Below are 18,403 nucleotides of genomic sequence, written 5' to 3'. Positions count from 1 at the left end.
TGTCCTCATAAACCACACTCACAAACTGCTCGGACAAAAAGAAGTTCCTTTCAGCTGAATGTGTATTGTAAGGGTTATAAAGATCACCTGTTGCAAGGTGTTGGGACTGGCCCCTAAATAATATCTGAGAGCAGCTTGGTACATTCACCTATTGGCCGATCAGGGTGTAACGATGTCTTTTCTCTGGGGGGACCTGCACACCCATTTTAATCTGATCCTTCCCAGAATTACTAAACATTTCCGCAGTCATTGTCATCTGGGAACTGGCTGATGGGAACTGGTTCTAATGCCACTGCACAATAAAATATAAGTTTAAGGGTGCACACAACTTTTTTGTATATATGTTAAATGTGTTCAGGAAAAAGATATGAACTTCAATGAATAGCAGTGAATAAAGGGGTGAAAGTCCCTGTTAGCTGCACGATGAGTGATCTGAGTGATTTTAAATCCTTGTCCTCATAAACCACACTCACGAACTGCTCGGACAAAAAGAAGTTCCTTTTAGCTGAATGTGTATTGTAAGGGTTATAAAGATCACCTGTTGCAAGGTGTTGGGACTGGCTCCTAAATAATATCTGAGAGCAGCTTGGTACATTCACCTATTGGCCAATCAGGGTGTAACGATGTCTTTTCTCTGGGGCTTAAGAGAGGCGGGGACCTGCATGCCCATTTGAATCTGATCCTTCCCAGAATTACTAAACATTTCCACAGTCATTGTCATCTGGGAACTGGCTGATGGGAACTGGTTCTAATGCCACTGCACAATAAAATATAAGTTTACACAACTTTTTTGTATATATGTTAAATGTGTTCAGGAAAAAGATATGAACTTCAATGAATAGCAGTGAATAAAGGGGTGAAAGTCCCTGTTAGCTGCATGATGTGATCTGAGTGATTTTAAATCCTTGTCCTCATAAACCACACTCACAAACTCTGCTCAGACCAAAAGAAGCTAACACTGAGGCAAAACACAACAAAAAGAACAGATAGATTATTTACATTATCTCTGTCTATAGTACTAATGCTGTGTGATCAATTTGTCCTAGTCCTATCATATTTCGTGTTTTTTCTATTCATTTTTCACACATTTTTTGATGCTTGCTGTCATTTCCCAATTCATTTGAGCTGAATGTTGAAAGTTCATTGGAGGATATTCAGATAGCCTGTTGCAGAGTGTGGGGACTTCTCCTAAATAATAATTCAAAGCAACTTCTGCATTCCTCTCTTGGCCAATCAAAGTGTGTTTCTTTGGGGCTTAAGAGAGGTGGGGAGTTGCATACCCATGTCACTCTCATCCTTCTTGGAACTGAAGACAACATTTTAGCAGCTATTGTCAGCCAGAAACTTGTCTAGTCTGTTTATGCCCTTTTGTTAGGCTTGATTGGTAAATTTAAATGTTCTGGAGCATAGTCTGAGTGAATATTAGGGGGAAAAAACAACTTTCAGGTAGGTTTACCTGCATTATAGCAGATCATTTTTGTTAAAACCTCCTTAACACATTCCCATTTGTTCATTATTATTATTATTATTATTATTATTATTATTATTATTATTATTATTATTAGTGAGGCATTCTTTCATTGTGACGGTGCTTGTGAGACTTGTTTCTCAAAGTAAATCCTTTTTGTATTGTAAATGTGTTCAGGAAGAAATAATAAATTACAATGAACAGCAATGTTGAGAAGAAATTTAAAAGTATTTTTTCATTCCAAACCTATACTATTCATACTTGTAAAAATAAACTATTTCCTATGTTTGTCATCAGTGAGGTCCTCTAGTGGCCTCTATTGTGGTTGACTAGCATTCTGACCAGATGTTTCCTTGTTGACTGCATGATGGAGGACTTTAGTTTGAACTTAATGTCCCCATAAAGCACACTCACAAACTCTTTTCAGACAAAGAGAAGCTAACACAGGACACAAATAACACCAACAGTCCATGTTATAGATTATCTTTGATTTTAATTGGACATTATTTACAGGATATACATAGTGTTTCATTGAAACAAGAGTGTAACACTGGTGGGCAAAGCCCTCTTTGCTCCTGAGGTCAAGAGATGGCTGATGTACTCTCCAACCAACATGTGCGTAAAGAACATTTTTATGCTGACAGAAGTTTGCGTTCAGGGGCGAAAAAGGAAAAAAGACTGCCGCTGTATCAGTGATTTCCACATGTAACACAGTTTTCACAGAATCAACACAGTAGGATAATTCAGTCAGTCTTAACAGAGATGAACAGTTGACTCTCCAGTGTATCGGAGACAATTCGATATCACAAATTCTCCAGCTTGGGGTTTTTTCGTTTTTGTTTTACAGCTCCAATGGAATTTTGTAATAAAAAAAAAAGTTCAAACAAAACAAAGCCTATATACAGTTGAACTCAATAGATATATATACATATATATATATACATACAATATTATATAAATATAATAAAATAGATTAAATTACATTGATTTCACGGTCTTCCATAAATAGATGTTGGACAGTAACAGTTTGGTGGTGTGTTAAGTTAGTGTTGGAAGCACAGTGCACCGTCAGATGACAGGTTCACGACTCGACAGGAAACAAGTCCACGCCGAGCGATGGAGTTCTTCATTGTGAAACACTTTGAAAGCAGAAAACTGCACAACTGTGCGTAAAAACACTCAAAATATTGTGACAGATGCTCTCCTTCGCTTTCTTTGCTGTCGTTTGGTTTGTCTGCGTTAAAGAGCCCACTCGACTTTTTTGTTATTTTTGCAAGTTTAACAGGTACATTACAACCACTGCATGTGGTCAAATTCAAAGTATTCTCCCATAAAGAAAAAATTTAAGTTCCCCCCTCCCCTGAATGGGGAGGTGGAACTGGAGGCTCGGCGGCCTCCAGTTCTTGAAGCAGTAGTGTCGTCGCTGCACACGCTATTCCAACAAGATCTTCAGCAGGTTATAAAGAGTAAATACAGAGAAAGAGTCCTCTTGTGGGATACTCTGCAGCTCCCAGTGTTGGGTTTGACAAGGCAGGTTTTGTTGACTTATGCTATGTTTTACAAGGAAAGCTGACACTATAAGCAAGATCACAAAACCTTTGCACAAATACTGAATAGGCGGTGTAGTAGGCCTCGCCTGTGAAAACTGACAGTCTGTTTTCTTTTCTCCACAAGTGTGCTGAACAGTAAGTGCTTTTCAATATACAAAGATGCTTTACAAATACATTTTTGGCAAAGTAAAAAACGGGGGAAAAAAACAGCAGATGTCGAAAGGAACGTCCATGAGGAGGATAAACTTTCAAGTCTGTTGCCTCTTGTTAATCTTGGGGAGACTCATGTACTTTCCTAAGCAGGATTTGTTGTTGCCGGCCTCTGAGGTCACAGCCACACTCGCATACGCATAACATTGTACCTGAGTGTAAGCTGCATTTTAAACTCTACGACTAGATGTCATCACTGATTTGAGGCACCGTCATATATTTGTTTTCAGCTGTACCATAACATAAAAAAACACTAAAAATAAAAACGAGGGAAAAAAAACAGCAATGAAAAAAATGTTACAATAAAAGAGAAAAAACAAGTAAAATACCATCTGTGTGGCCTATAACAGCATACTGTACAAAGTTCGGATACATTCTCTTGGAATGGCATGGTTTGCTGCTCGGGTCAAGTCAAAGCCGAGCATCAAGTGAGTTCTTGTGTTTTTCTTCTTTTCTGATAGGTTTGGATCTTCGTTGGTTGTGTGGTCATAGCAGTTCGGCGCTGTGAGCCTCCTCTCTTCTTGGCAGGCCGCAGCAGGAGAGGTGGCGCTTTAGTGTCCGTCAGCGTGTGCGTCCGGGCTAGCGGTGGCATTGTGGATCCAGTCCAGGATGATGAGGCTCATGCTGCCGACCATGACCACGAAGCCGCACAGCAAGAAAGCGGTGGCCTGGACAGGAGAACGGTTTCACATTTAGCTAACGTGTTCACATGCCCTGAGGAACAGCTTCTTGCTGATGTTTCTGGAATTCTGCTAACGTGTAGATGTAAGATCTAAGTGCTTACCCCGATCTTCTGCACAGACTTCATGGACTCCTTCTTGACCAGTTTGATGTAGAAAGCCGAGGGCAGGATGAAGATGAGCATGGCAGCAGCAGAAGCGCCTATGCAAGGGAAGAAGTTTGGCATTATAGTCACATTTTTGTATTTGAGATGTTTTTTATGGCATTGTCGCAAACATTAACATGTGCATAGTTACTCACCGATGAAACCAAAAATGTCTCTGATGGTGGGGACAAAGATGACCAGGGCGTTGGTGCCGGCGAGCAGTGCCACAGTGATGACGGTGTGGCGGATCCAGCTGAAGTCCTTGGAGGCGCACAGGAGATGGTTGACGGAGGTACGAATCTACGGAGAGAGACAAAAAGAGAGGTTATCCTACATGAACAAGAACATTCTCGTGACAGGAATAATCTGATTAGCTCTGTTTTTTTTTTGACACTTACAGGGAAAAGCACCACAGGGACGGTGAGGGTGACAGCGGTCAGCACGGCCAGACGGACGATCAGCAGGATCACATCAGAGTCGTAGACCTTGGAATAAGTGTGCAGCAGCTCAGGCTCCACGTGCACTGTATAGAAAGAAAGCAGAAAGTCTTTAGACCTAAAGCCTGTACAGCTCAAATCATGACAAGAAACTAGCAGTTTTCTTTAGCTTTTATTTGGTGTTTACCCCAGTGAATGTGTGAAGACACCAACTGGGAGTAGGTGACATATATTGCTCTATTCATAACTTCTAGAAGTGCCACCTTATTGTTAGTACTTATTGTACATTCTCTGTTGCAGTGCCTTCCACTCCACACTTACTAACAGCTTACTATCTGTCCTAAAGGTAACCGGGCAGGTTTGGACATACATAGCAATGATTTCTCAATCTCTTTGCACCACCCCACAACCTGGTTTTATCCGGTTGTGCCTATTGAGGAAGTATTTGCTATCTCTCGTGGTCTTGTATAACCAGTTTGGTGCTCTAGGAGCATGTACGCACGTTCACTTCGAGGTTTCTGCCATGACAAACATTGACGCAAACACAGCAGTACACTAGTCTGCTGCCGCAGGTGGGGGTTTTTTCACAGTCTTGCATAACAGGCCTTTCAAGGATGGATACACACTATTTAATTTGGACGTAGAAGCCTCATTTCTTTGGACGATTGAACTGCTGTGACAGTGACCGCTCGTAAACCCACACAAGTATGATTAACACTGATGCAATAGAGCCCTCAAAATGAACTAAGCTACCAGCCAAAGCTGTTCAGCTGAACATTGTATGCCTGCCACCATATACCACCATGCAATTGGCTTGTCAAAGAAACTCACCGTTGAAGGTCAGATATCCGAAAAGGGCAGCCAGCAGGTACATGATGAACATGGCCAGAAAGGACACATTAGCAACGCCCTGCATCTTTCTGCGGGAACGGCTGTTTTGGTGGAAAAAGAGCAGATGTTTAGACACCGCAGCACAGTTATTACGTGAATGTGAGATAAAGTTTAGGTTAACATGAAGAAATGAAAGCAGCGTGCACACTCACTCTTTGAGCTCCTCGTACATGGGCAGGATGGCAGGGTGGCACACAAAGGCGAAGGTCAGGATGGGAACCGCATAGACAGTCTAGAAAACAGAACAACACATTCATAATTTTATATTAAAAGTTTGTTTTGGTACAAAAGTTCTCTGGATATTTGCATTTCAAAGACATTTACCTGAGAGTTGAAAACAAAGTATTTTGGAGTGCAAACGTCCTCGCTGTAGTCCACAGCGGTAGTGTTTATGTGGGCAAAGGTAGTGTTGCCGTCAGTGGGCAGAGGGCACGCGATCTGGAACTTCTTGATGATCACCTAGAGGACAAGATAACAGATTTTAGATTCATTCAGATTCATTTTTTTCCTGTTTGAAAGAACTTTGAAAGCAAGTTTCAGTCATCATAAGACTCAAAAACCAATGAAACCAGACTACTGGGAGAAATCAGTTTAAAAAAAACAATAAAGCAAACCTAAATTAGCCAGCCAGATTTAATTATGTTTCAGTGTAGTAAGACTTTAGCTTATTGTATTTTGTATAAATCATTTAATGTGCCGGAAGATTTCATGGAAAGACTGAACTTGCTCTCTGACTAAGACTCATCTGGCACAGCTGCCTGGCTCATGTGTTAAAGGGTGTGTGTTTGTGTGTGTGTGTGTGTGTGTGTGTTAGTGTGTTAGTGTGTGTGTGTGCGTATGTGTGTTAGGAATGAGGAAATGGGTGGGTTTCACTTACCACTATCAGAAAGAACACCATGCAGAGCAGGGAGAGACCACTAGTGTAACCAAGGTAACCTGAGGGGAATTCAAAACACAAACATGAGCTTCTGTTTTTTATTTTTTTATTTTAAAGCTTCACAATGTTCCTTTGTTATCACTTCAATCTGCGCACTGAAAATGTGTGTCACTGACTTTTAACCAACCGTACATGGAAATACTTCCGATTGTACAACACACACACACATAAAAAACACAATGCTTACCCAAGTTTCTGAGCAGTGACAGGGGCAGAATAATGACAAGCGTCACCAGCAGCACCAGGTAGTCACCGTTAGTGTACCATTCACTGAAACACAGCAAGATAGAGCATGTTAATGATGCAGCTGAAGTCAATCATTAATGAACTCATGAACCATATGAATAATATGACTGAAGGATTGTGTTTTTTGTAATCATATGAAACTCATTAAACAGACACTACAACAGTGTTACGCATAAAGTTAGTTTGTCTCATAGAGAGCAGCAATTGTTTTCCGTTCTCTGGAAGAGCTTCCAAGAGTCGGAAAAATTGACCCTGATGATGTCATCATTTATGGGAAATGTCACGGATGTGGCGTTGGGGGGGCTTGGCTTGGACTTAAGACTAAAAGCCAGGATATCTCAGCCTCTCTACATCGACACATCTGTGTAAATACAATGCTAAATCACGTGTCTAACATATTTTTATCTAATCTAATTGTATTACTGTCAGTAGGAAAGATTAGTTAGAAAATAAGTTTTATTTTTTATCTTTTTCAGGATTCAGTGTTTGTGAAGTCAGGGTTTGTTCGGCCTATTCAAGATATATATATATATGAATACAAACTGAGTCAGTAGCACCGAGAGTATTTTAATTAGCACTAAAAATGACTACACTGTGCAGAAAACATCACATGAGATCTACTCTGTATGAATGTTCTTTGACATCTCCTGATCCTTTGTAGCTTCAGATCAAACCTCTTGGCTGCTGCTTGGGCACATCCCACCGAGTCAGAGCTTTACCAACATCTGCACGTCAGCTGACACAAACCGCCCCGCGCAGTATGACTGCATCGCTCACACAAATAGATTTAACAAAGCAGCACTGAGGAGTCAAGCCGCATCAATTTTTTAAACTCAAATCGAGGTCGCAGTGAGCTCATCGAGTGCTCCGTCTCGATGCGGCACCGGCTGCATCTTCTAAAAGGGCTCTTTGAAGGGCCGCTCGGAGAGAGCACTGTCCGTCCCTTTTAGGCCCCCCCCACCCCGCCCCACCCCCCCGTCCATCCTCCAGACGCGACTTCCCCTTCTCCGACACTCAGCACTTGAAAAACAACCGGCAGCCATTTTGCTTGATGTGCCACTTCACCTCTAGTGCCTTTGCCAGGCGTGCCTGCTCTCCGCACACATTACGTTCTGTCCTTTCAGCCCTGATCCTGCAAACATCCCTTTGTACACGTATGAACTAGTTTGTGTTGACATTTGGTTAAAAGTTGTAGCTGCCAAACTGCTCTAGGAGCCACTGCCAAAACAGAACGACCTGTTTCCTGACCTGTTTGATCTGCCTGCCATGATATTTAAATGTATCCATGTATTTTCTATTAAATGCTTTTCATATTTAGATGCTTCCTTTCTATTTCTTCTAACTCAAATGAATCAATGTGAAATATAAAAACCAAAGAAACATCTAGTACAGATAACTGCACAGTCTTAAATGATGAAAATTAAAATGCTTTTGACCACTTTGGAGCCATGAGTGGGCCCCTGTTTCGTCAACAAAACTCAAAAGCACTCCTTTAACGACCCGTTTTTGGACATGTATACCGAGAAAATGTATTTTTATGAGTTTGACTGTTTACATCATTTGGTTACTCACTTGTTGTTTTGTCCCAGAAACGACTGAATGACAATGGGCAGCTCATATTTGACGATGTAGAGGTAGCTTGACATTGCTGTGAAGACAAAAACTTCAGTTAGTATGTTTTACTGTAAGATAATCAAAGTCGTGTCCATGAAGGGAACTCCACTACAAAAATAGCCATGTCTAATATTTGTTAATGGGTCGATGGAAGAACACATGCTTGTAGAATGACTCAAGTTTTTGCACGCTGGTTTCCACGGGCCAAGATTTCTGTTTTCCTTTCTTTCTTTTTTCCACAGTTTAGACACAGAGAGGCTGTGTTTTCATGAAATAAACACATGGTGGTAGTAGCTCAATTGTAGTTACATAACGCTTTGCTGTTAAAATGCCGCAGTCTCTCACCTCCGATGTTCTGCATGGTGATGGAGCAGGAAGCAGCGAGTTTCCCCGGCATCCCGAAGGCTTTGTAACCCAACTGCTCATACACCAGTGCACCTTAGAAGGGAAAAAAACACACAAAGAAAAAGAAGATTTAGCATTCAAAGAGACGCCATGGGATACAACTGGGAGGTCTGGATACATCTGACTGACTCACCTCCTTCATTGGCCGTCTTCAGCAGCAGGTGGACAGAATACAAGGAGAAGATGGCGACGGCCACGAGGAGAATCCTGTAAACAGACAGGGATCTTTAGCTGAATATCGACTCACAGCCAGGATGGAAGTCACAAGGAAGAAGAGCAAAATCGATGACAAACTGGTCCTGATTGATTGAAGTGCTGGGCTGTTACATGTGCTATTCTCTCAAATTAATGCTTGATTGAACGCGGGGCTAAAGGCCAACTCAATGACAAATGTATTTCCCTGACTGCGGTAAACAAACACATTGATATTTAGCCAGCCTGAAGATCAGACAGTCCCCTGGCGGATCTGCAGAAGATGTCTTACATGAATTCAATGCTTATTTCTAGAACTCAACATGTCATATTAATGTCAAGCGATATTCTTAAGAGTGGCCAATGAAGGATTATTTGAAGAGTCGGGAATCGAAGCATTTTGCTCCTTCTGAACTCTTCCACTTTTCCACTCTGCAGATTTTCACCGTGAAGTAATTCAAATCATCCGATGTGACGAAAACCTGCATTTGTTCGCATTTTGTTGGCCTGATCAGCAAAAACCTTGAAGGCAGCACCAGACTGCAGGTCTTTTTGAGTCACGGGCATCATCAGCAGGGTTGCAAAGGATGAAAAGGTTTCCCTGTACGGGATCCTCTTAGCACCCTTGGGAAGCAGCAAAGCCAGCACTGTGTGCTTTGGTATTAATAGTCCAGGTGAAAATTTATCTCCAGGACATTCGAGACCTGTGCTGTAAAGGTGCATCGCTTCCTCCCCAACATGTGACCCCCCCAGCTGCTTCTGACTGGCTGGCACGCCTGCCCACCTGTCTCTGACACTATAAGCTTTGATATCTTATCGTTTTGTATGCTGCGACTCAACAAATATATGTTTTGGATGACCTAATATGGGAAGTTCACTTGTTATCTTTTTGGAACTGCTGATGGGAAGAGCAGGACAGTGTTTCATAATGTGCAGCAGCTCTTAGGCTTTGGTAATCCCAAACCTCCTGCAGATGTAGGGTTTGGGATTGGTCAACTGCTGCATGACAGTGAACCACGCTCCATTCATGATCTCCTGCAAGCGTACGTTAGCTTTCTGTTTATGTAACTCTAGCCCAGAGGATTAGCCCAGCTAAGCTGCTTCTCCTGCCACTCCTCGCGTTTGTAAGGACATTTGGTAGCACCCAAAAGATCTTGTAACCTATGATGAGTACATACTGTATATTCATTTTCTAATAGTGCTGCAAAAAAAGACACTGTACTGGTCTATCTTAAGCTGGTTTCTGGCTCTTGGAGGGTTTCAGTTTATGTCTCAGATACAGTAAGCTGATAGGGGGTCAGTGCTACGAGGTGTTGCCTCTGTGGTAGTTCAACGTCTGATCACTTTAGACAGTATTTCTGATGATTTGAAAATTGTTCACATAAGCTGCAAAAATCAGACAATTTAAAGACATTGTGATGTGAAGTTGCACTGGATAACCAATAGGTGGAATTACCCCTGAAGGGAATAATTTCTTTCCTTCTTTCCACACTTAAACGGAACACTCTCTTCATTTTTATCTACAGCAAACCTGATAGAGAGTACTTTAACCACAGCAATAGGAATTTGTAACTTTTCACTCGGGGGTAATCTGCTGCTCAGGGTCGGGTGGCATCGCTACCTGCAACCTTGAAACAACAGACAAAACCACACCTGCTTGTGTGTGAAACTAAGGTGGTGCTTTTCTTTACCTCAACGTCTTAAATGACTCTAGTGTTACTCAAAGAATGACTTTCTGATCCCTGAATGTGTTTTGCAGTTACCACCAAATCACCACTTTTCTCTGAGAGACTGCAGGTGAAATTCATAAAATAGGGAAGTACTTACACAAACAGAGCGATGCCAGTGTTTGCCATAGCGTAGGAAAGACCCAGGATGCCACTGCCCATGATGGCGTTGCCCAGGTTGAAGACAGACATGCCAAAGGAGGCATTGCCTTGGTGCTGTGGACAAATCAAAGGTTAGAACATGAGGGGGAAAAAGTGTTTAAATCTGATGGATGTGTCGGAGGTTAAAGAGAAGCTCTTACATATTCAGTCTCATACTTCTTCTTGCCCAAGTTCTGTTCAGGGAGGAAGTTCTGACTCTCTGCATCATTGTCAGAGTATTGTCTTTGAAAAAAAAAAAGAGAACAGATCGGAAATCAGATAAACCAATGTGCACATGTACAGGATGTTCAGTTGCTACATCAGGTTTTTTTTTTCTTTGCTTGTTCAGACACATTTGACAGGCAGTCTCACCCGCTCAGTGGGACCTTCTTTGGGTCCGGGTAGGTGTATTCATTGCTGTTGGAGCTGCTGCTGTCTTCCTCAGGAGAGATGTTGAAACGGCTCATCTCCGTTCTGGTGGTGGGTTGTTTCATACTGTTCATTTCAGAGCAGAAAGAATAAATATTAAGTCTCGGTTATTAGTTTTTATGCAATCCTTCTGAATGCGTCATGGTATTGTTTTTTTTTATTATTATTGCTTCCGATGCGCGTTCATGTCAGAATCATCAATATTATAGTGAGCAGGCGCGCGCCTCTTGAATCCGATCATGTGACTCTTTGAAGGAGGGAGGAGGAGGGAGGAGAGAAAGGAGGGGGGGGTGACGCACCGGCAGTGGAAAAATACCAGACCGGCATCCGTCCACCCGACTTCACCTCAGCGCCGCTGAATGACAAAAAGCCGCAGTACGCGCCGCTGACTTTGCGCACATTTTCCTTCTCAAAACAGCCGAAAAGCAGCTTGAAAACAGGGTGTGTCCGCGCTTTATCCCTCTCACACACAACATCCTTTACACATTTATGAAACAGGATGAAGTAACATTAAGATTCACGTATATTCTATCATTTTTATATTAACTGATATTTTTCTTTTGGCTCAGCAGTGCGCACATGTACATCCAAACAGAGCCCCCCAAAAATGCGCAACCTCAGATCCATTTAATGACATTATTTCCATGTCCGGTTCCGATGGAAACAATAGCACGTGTTGGTCTCTGTATGGGCATGGCTCTCCATTTTGCGCAGAGGCTCGCGCTCTGATTCATAACCCGGTTTATAATGAGAGCATACTCAAATTACGCACAGGGACAGGTTTAATATTTCTTTGCCTTTAAAAAAAAAAAATAATCTGTGAGGCAGACATGACATCCAGACATGAGTCCAGCACTGCAGCATCCCTGTCACACTGGTTCATTATTTATTTATTTATTTATATATATACATATTTATTATATATTTGGACCGGGGCTGCCCTGGTAAAAGACATAACGCCTTCCAGAGCGTTTAGAAACGACATTTCTGCCTCCTTAGAAACAGATCTAAACATCTAATATGACAGGAAATACTGAACAGTGGCTGGAATTGCCGGTAAGACATCTACTTTGAATTACAGAGATTGAAAATACAAAGCAAAGACATATAATCAGGTAAATATAGAGAAATAGAAAATCAAAACGTCTCTTAAAAATGAAATTAGAATGATCTCCAGTAGGCTCCCGCCTACACTGAATGTCCTGACAGACAGTAGGCCTAATGATAAGATACCGGCTTCCTTACCTTATGAAGATGTGGCTGGATGCCTGTAAAATCCTTCAGTAAAAAAAAAGGTCCGGAATTCTTCACAGAAACTGATTCCTTGAGTTTATTTAGGCGTATTTAGGAGTATGGATAAACTGAAGAGATGAATGGATCTGTCTATATATCAGACAAGATCAGATTCAAAACACTGACTGGAAATACTTCAGGAAACAAAAACAAGAAACTGTTAGAATAAACCGAGCGAAGGAAAAAAAATCAAAAGAATTTCGATTCTTTTTGTTTCTAATTGGACCAAATTCCCAGAGATGCGGCGCGCTCGCAGAGAAGACCCTATTCTGCTGGAGGAGGGGTGGGACTCACCCTTTTATAAAGATGCATTGCATCAGCCCAGAGCTGAGAAATGGGAGGGGGGCGGGGGGGGGAGAGAGCGAGAGTAGGAGGTGGAGTCACACACAGCAGTGACGCGTGATTGTAAATAAACAGAGATCCACCGGTAGAGCACAAAGGAAGGACTATATGGATACTACAACCAAAACATTGATCTTTGTGACGTAAAACATACAAATATTCTTCTGTGATCAGAGAGGAACATCTAATTAAAATATTACTTAATAAGACAATTAGTTTTTTTATTAGTCTATTAGTTGATTAGTTGATATGAGTAATAATCCTGCAGGGAAATGTAGTCCACAGTCAGCCCATAAATAGAGTTTTTCATTTCAATCATTTATTCAAGAGTGTTTCCAGTGTTTTGGGACTCCACAGACACACTGCTGTGGGCTCAGGGTGGGCTCAGGGTGGACTCAGGGTGGACTCGTTGTCCTGGACCTCTGTCAGTCCACATCAGGGTGGAAGCACAGCTTCAAAGCAGACCCTCCACCTCTCAAGGAGATTACACACAAACGCTGTCATGTGACAGCGGTCATCCTGATCCTCATTCACACACTTGGCTCTCCTTGCTGGTCATGTGTGTGTGTGTGTGTGTGTGTGTGTGTGTGTGTGTCATTAAGCATTGATAAGTTTCTTATCAATGCTTAATGACTGAATGACTAATGTGTACAACCTGTTCATTATCCGGCAGGTTTATAGACTGACCTTTGACTCAGACACAGAAATACAAGACATACAGTACGTACTGATACTGCTAATATAGATACTACTACTACTCATTTTACTACTACTAGTACTAATGATTGTAACACTACTTACTACATACTACTTGTACAACCACTTTTACAACTACTCATACTGATAGTAGCTAGTACCACCATTACTATTACCACTACTACTACTATTTGCACTTGTACTAACCCAAACCCTACTACTACTACTACTTCTACTCTGAATACTACTATTACACTACTTGTGCAACACTTATTACTAGATATTTGTAATGGAAGTGCTACTTCTTATACTACTAGAAATTGTTCAGAAATTACTATTAGTGCTTCTCCAGCTACAATTACTAGCTTACTTTTACTTCTACTTGTATTTGAAGATATAATACTGCTACTAATATGTCTTTGGTCATACTACTCCTAGCACTTGTAGTAATACTATTATTTCTACTGACACTACTACTGTACTACCTCTGCTATTTCTGCAAGCAACACTACCACCAGTATTTAGACTACTGTTTCTTGTAGTACTATTTGCAGTATTAGTTACTGCTAGCACCCATAATCCCCTGTTATAATGATCATATTCCTGCGGCAGTGACCCTGCAGGACAGTTACTGTGTGCAGGGTCAGAGGTCAGAGGTCAGGAGGCTTTCATACATTCTAGAAGTTTGATGACCACAAAGGAAGAGCGTTTACACGCGATGCTTATTTTAAGAAGAATCCAGCATGTGTCAGTGGTCAAATGTCAGCAGCAGTTTCTGCTCGGACATGATGCAACGACTTTGTGTCTTTACAACATAAAATCTTACACAGTCTGCTGCAGAGTGAACAGTTCAAATGATACATTTTTAAAGTTGTAGTCATGACCCTTCCCACATTGTGCAGTCACCACTCTTTTTGATTGAGAAAGATGGAGAAGAAAGATGATGGTTTCTCTTGTTTTATTCAGATGAAAAGTTGTTGAAAAGTAGAAATGTTTTCTGTTTGAACATGGTCGAGAAATCAGTCAAATCAAAATCAAACCAAACAAAAAGTTTTATTTCTCCAAAATATTGTGCAAACATGTGACCTGTAATCTAATAAAGGGGAAAAGACTCTCTTTCTCACACACACATATACATATAGACGCATGAACACACACATACACAGATATCCACACACTTGGCGTAAAGGAATGAATTATTCAAAAGGCGACACATTCATGAGTGAAAGGTGAAAGGGCACATTCTCTCACTCACTATTCCTCATGAGCTCTCCGTCTCTCTGTCTCACACACACACACACACACACACACACACACACACACACACATTGTGCATTCCTCTGCCCTCACTCACACATGAGTAAGTTTGTGTGTGGCTCTCTGTGTACGAGCCTTTGTTTGGGGCTTTAGCTCGACCCAGCAGATCTAAGACGGATCAGGAAACTGGTGCGGGTGTAAAAGGGTGCAGGAGGGGATGTGGTGTGGTACCTTGTTACCCCCTATTCATTCACACAGGTTTTAAAATGCACTGACACTGACACTGTAGACTGATGTGGTCTGGGGGTTACAGGGAGCAGTCAAACAGGTGAGAGAGGAAGACTTCTCTTACACCAAAACTGCTCCTCCTGCTCGTGCTGTTATACTTCTATCAGGTCTGGCCCTGCTGCTAATGCTGCTGCAATGACGGCTGCTGCAAATAGTGCCGCCTTTGTCATGTTGCGACTCACGAGTACATTGAGAGCCAATGCTTAGAAATGAAAGAAACAAGGCGCTCACTGTAACAATTGTGTACTGTAGCATTAATGAGCTGCCGCTGTCTACGAACCCACAACAATGCCGCTCTGCAGACTTGTCTGGGTGTGTGTGAGGTGCACACCTCTGCAGAAAATGGCTGCAGGTTTATGTGTTCATGTTATGTTGATATTTTCTCAGGCTTTTTTAAAATAATGTTTTGTTCGTGACAAATGAGACATCACCTCAAAGAAACCACAGGATGTTTCAAGAGTGCGTGAGTGAAGCTAAACCTTTTACTTTGCACACGGAAGTATCCTCTTTACACCTGATGTTATTTTGTTCACTGACTCATATTGTGTGGTTAGAGATCTGAGTCCAAAGGGAAACAAAGCTGATACAATGAGGGACAGAAACTGAGAGACCAGGAAATAAATCCTTGTTTTCTTCGCAACATTAACACGAACAGATTATTATTGACACTGTGAACGAAATACAAAATCTTACATTATGTACGATGTACGAGTATTCATTTGTATATTCATGGAATGTAAATGTAAGTTTAGAGCCAAAACAAACTGCACGTTTACAGTGTCGTTGCTGGATCCTGATCCCTTCCCGCTACATTTGTGTACTTTCAGAGGGCTGCAGGGTTAATTTAGGACACCTAGACAATTTGCATCCACAGACCGGTTAAACTTGCAGGACACGTGGTTTGCTTTGGCATACTGGTTTCTTATGGTTCCGGCAGTGACTCAGCTTTACTTTGTCTATTTTACAACCGCTCATCTCCCTCTGCGCATTTCAGACTTCGATACAGTACACTGTGTGTAGTGTCATTTGTATTGTGAATATTGGACTAATATTCGTCCAAATCAATGCTAATGTTGCCATGTGGCTGCTGGATGTGTAAATAGGCCGCTGATTACAAACTTGTTAGCCATATCTTAACTTTAAAAGCCAGAACCTCCGATCTTCTGACATCTCGTGGATGCAGTAGAAGTACATCAATCCTGTGTTACTTGTCTAATTGGACCTACAAACCCACTCAACCCATCGACCCCCAAAGCTAATCATTTTCCCTGCAGCCGTCCATTTTTTATTCTAAATCCATTGCCCACTGGCCATATGAATACCTCTCAGGACATCATATTTAACCACGCCAGTCTCCCACCAAGCCCCCCTGCTGAGTCTGGACCAGATCACTAACACCACCGCTCCCCACATGCCCACCTCCCCCCAAGCCTATACTTATTAACTTTTCATTTTCCCTGACTTTAGACTGGGGATTTTCTTGCTCCTCAACCTTGCTCACCCCATCCCCACTGTGAATGTTCTTGGAACAGTTAACCTCTAAGGAGGATCTTTATTACAATATAGATGGACAAGGAGGAGATCTCATGTTCGGCCACGCTTTATTAGGAAAATAAAAGGTCGTTGAGTTTTTCGTCACTGGCTCGACGTGTGAGCCAAAAGTTAATGTGAAGATCTGTAGGGGTCATGTATGTGAGAGGTAAATGGGTTATTTCTACTAAGAGAGAAGAGTATGATGGAGACACTGCTGGAATCAGAATGGAGTCTGGCTCATGATGAGCCACCAGGGAAGAAATAATGTGTTTCTGTACTGCCAAACAGAAGATTTTGGTGACTTTTACTAGAATAAAAATAAATGTATTTGTAGTTGATTTTGTTAATAATAAAAAAAATCAAAATTCACTTCACATGAAAGACAAAGATTCATGTAGATTTTACACTTTATTCTCCAGAACTGTTGAATTTTCTCTGATTACTGTTGTTTTCATCTTACATTCCTTGTTTTGTAGGTGTGAATGCATGTGTGTGTGTGTGTGTCTGTGCTCTTTTTTGTGGGCATTGAGGGTGTGAATGCAACTGCTGTTTGACGCTGGCAACACAAAGGAAGCTGGTGGCCATCAGACTGAAAAGCAAACAAGCCGCCAAAGAGGAAGTGAGTTATTTTTTCGAAACCTTGTCATGTCGCTCGCACAGAAACACACTCACACAGAGGCATGGTTGATCCTGATCGGAGGTGAGGCCTGCGACAGGATCAGAGTCGCTACGTAAACAGTCCTTAGTTAAACACGACCTCCTAACACAGTGGGAAAAGTCCAACAACCACCACTAGATCCTCTGCACCAGTTTGGACTGAGCTCTAGCAGACTTGCCTTAAATGTCACAATCACAGTTTAATCTTCCAGACAGACTCCCATGCCAATGTTAGCTCAGATATTAATGCGGGTAAAGCATGTTAAAATGAAAAGTCAGTCCTTCACTTTCTTCACTATGGCAACATTTTATCATCATCTCTGGTTCTAGGCAGAAACTTAGTTTATTAAAACTTGTGCAGGCGATATGCATTTTTAATATCTTGCCAAACATCTGACTTATGCTCAAATGCACGACTCAAGAATTAAACCAGAAACTAAAAGTTTCTTTTATGCATCGCGATTTGAGTCTTCACAACATCTGAAGAAATGTGTTTGTCTACAGCAGGGGTGTCAAACTCAAATTCACAGAGGGCCAAAATTAAAAAGAAGAACATTGTCGAGGGAAATTTTCATTCATTTATTTATGTTTTTATTATCTTTGAGATACAGTAAACTACTGTATTAACCATTTTAATATATTACAATTGAATTTTTGCTTAAAAACTGAACCCAGAACAGGTTTAAGAAAATAATAAAAACAAAAAATGAAATAAATATCAGGCCTCTATATCTTTAACTTTATTCATTTTAATTGTAACCTAAATCTTTTCATCACAGGCCATCAAGGCCAACACCTAAAAAAAATATCTTTCAACTTTGAACAGACCATGCCTTCAGTAAATAAAATAATATTTATCCAGTTTAGTTTTTTTCAGTGTCCATTTACTCTGATGATGCACATGGGTCCAAGCCAGATACTTGGCATCGCTTTTTACATGCAAGTGCATCAATTTCTGGAGTCAGGCTCTGCGCAGAGGAAATCCTCAGGACTGAATGAAGGTGTTCATCAGTGAGACGACTCCTATGTGGTGTTTTGTTCATTTTCATCAACGAAAACAGTTGCTCGCACAGATATGTGCTGCCGAACATAGAGAGCATTTGCGCAGCTTGGTCACGGAGTTCAGGCAGCGTGTCAGGGAGGTAAGGTGGAAATTGCACAGAGTCATACTTTGACTTGAGCGTGTCATTAGTCTGTCTCCCATCTGTCTTGAAAGCTTCTGTTTTCTATTTTTCGTTTGGCCATTTTTCGGGAGGGGTGGATT

At 41.5% G+C, this 18,403-nt stretch overlaps 1 protein-coding gene across 1 annotated transcript; it reads right to left on the bottom strand.

The window, feature by feature from the left end:
• Positions 1–1,941: 1,941 nt before the first annotated feature.
• slc38a2 (solute carrier family 38 member 2) lies at positions 1,942–12,629 on the bottom strand. Its single transcript, XM_010735534.3, has 16 exons — positions 12,319–12,629; positions 11,017–11,139; positions 10,806–10,887; positions 10,604–10,719; positions 8,718–8,791; positions 8,525–8,617; positions 8,138–8,213; positions 6,507–6,589; positions 6,260–6,318; positions 5,707–5,841; positions 5,535–5,614; positions 5,323–5,423; positions 4,453–4,577; positions 4,210–4,354; positions 4,013–4,110; positions 1,942–3,896 (listed from the first exon to the last, which is right to left on the bottom strand). Exons 2-16 carry the CDS (start codon positions 11,136–11,138, stop codon positions 3,780–3,782), a joined length of 1,506 nt encoding a protein of 501 aa, XP_010733836.1. The 5' UTR covers position 11,139; positions 12,319–12,629; the 3' UTR covers positions 1,942–3,779.
• Between the last annotated feature and the right edge of the window lie 5,774 nt (positions 12,630–18,403).

The sequence above is a fragment of the Larimichthys crocea genome, unplaced genomic scaffold (assembly GCF_000972845.2).
Source record: "Larimichthys crocea isolate SSNF unplaced genomic scaffold, L_crocea_2.0 scaffold268, whole genome shotgun sequence".
NCBI classification, from domain to species: domain Eukaryota; kingdom Metazoa; phylum Chordata; class Actinopteri; family Sciaenidae; genus Larimichthys; species Larimichthys crocea.
This window is presented reverse-complemented; position numbering and strand designations above follow the sequence as displayed.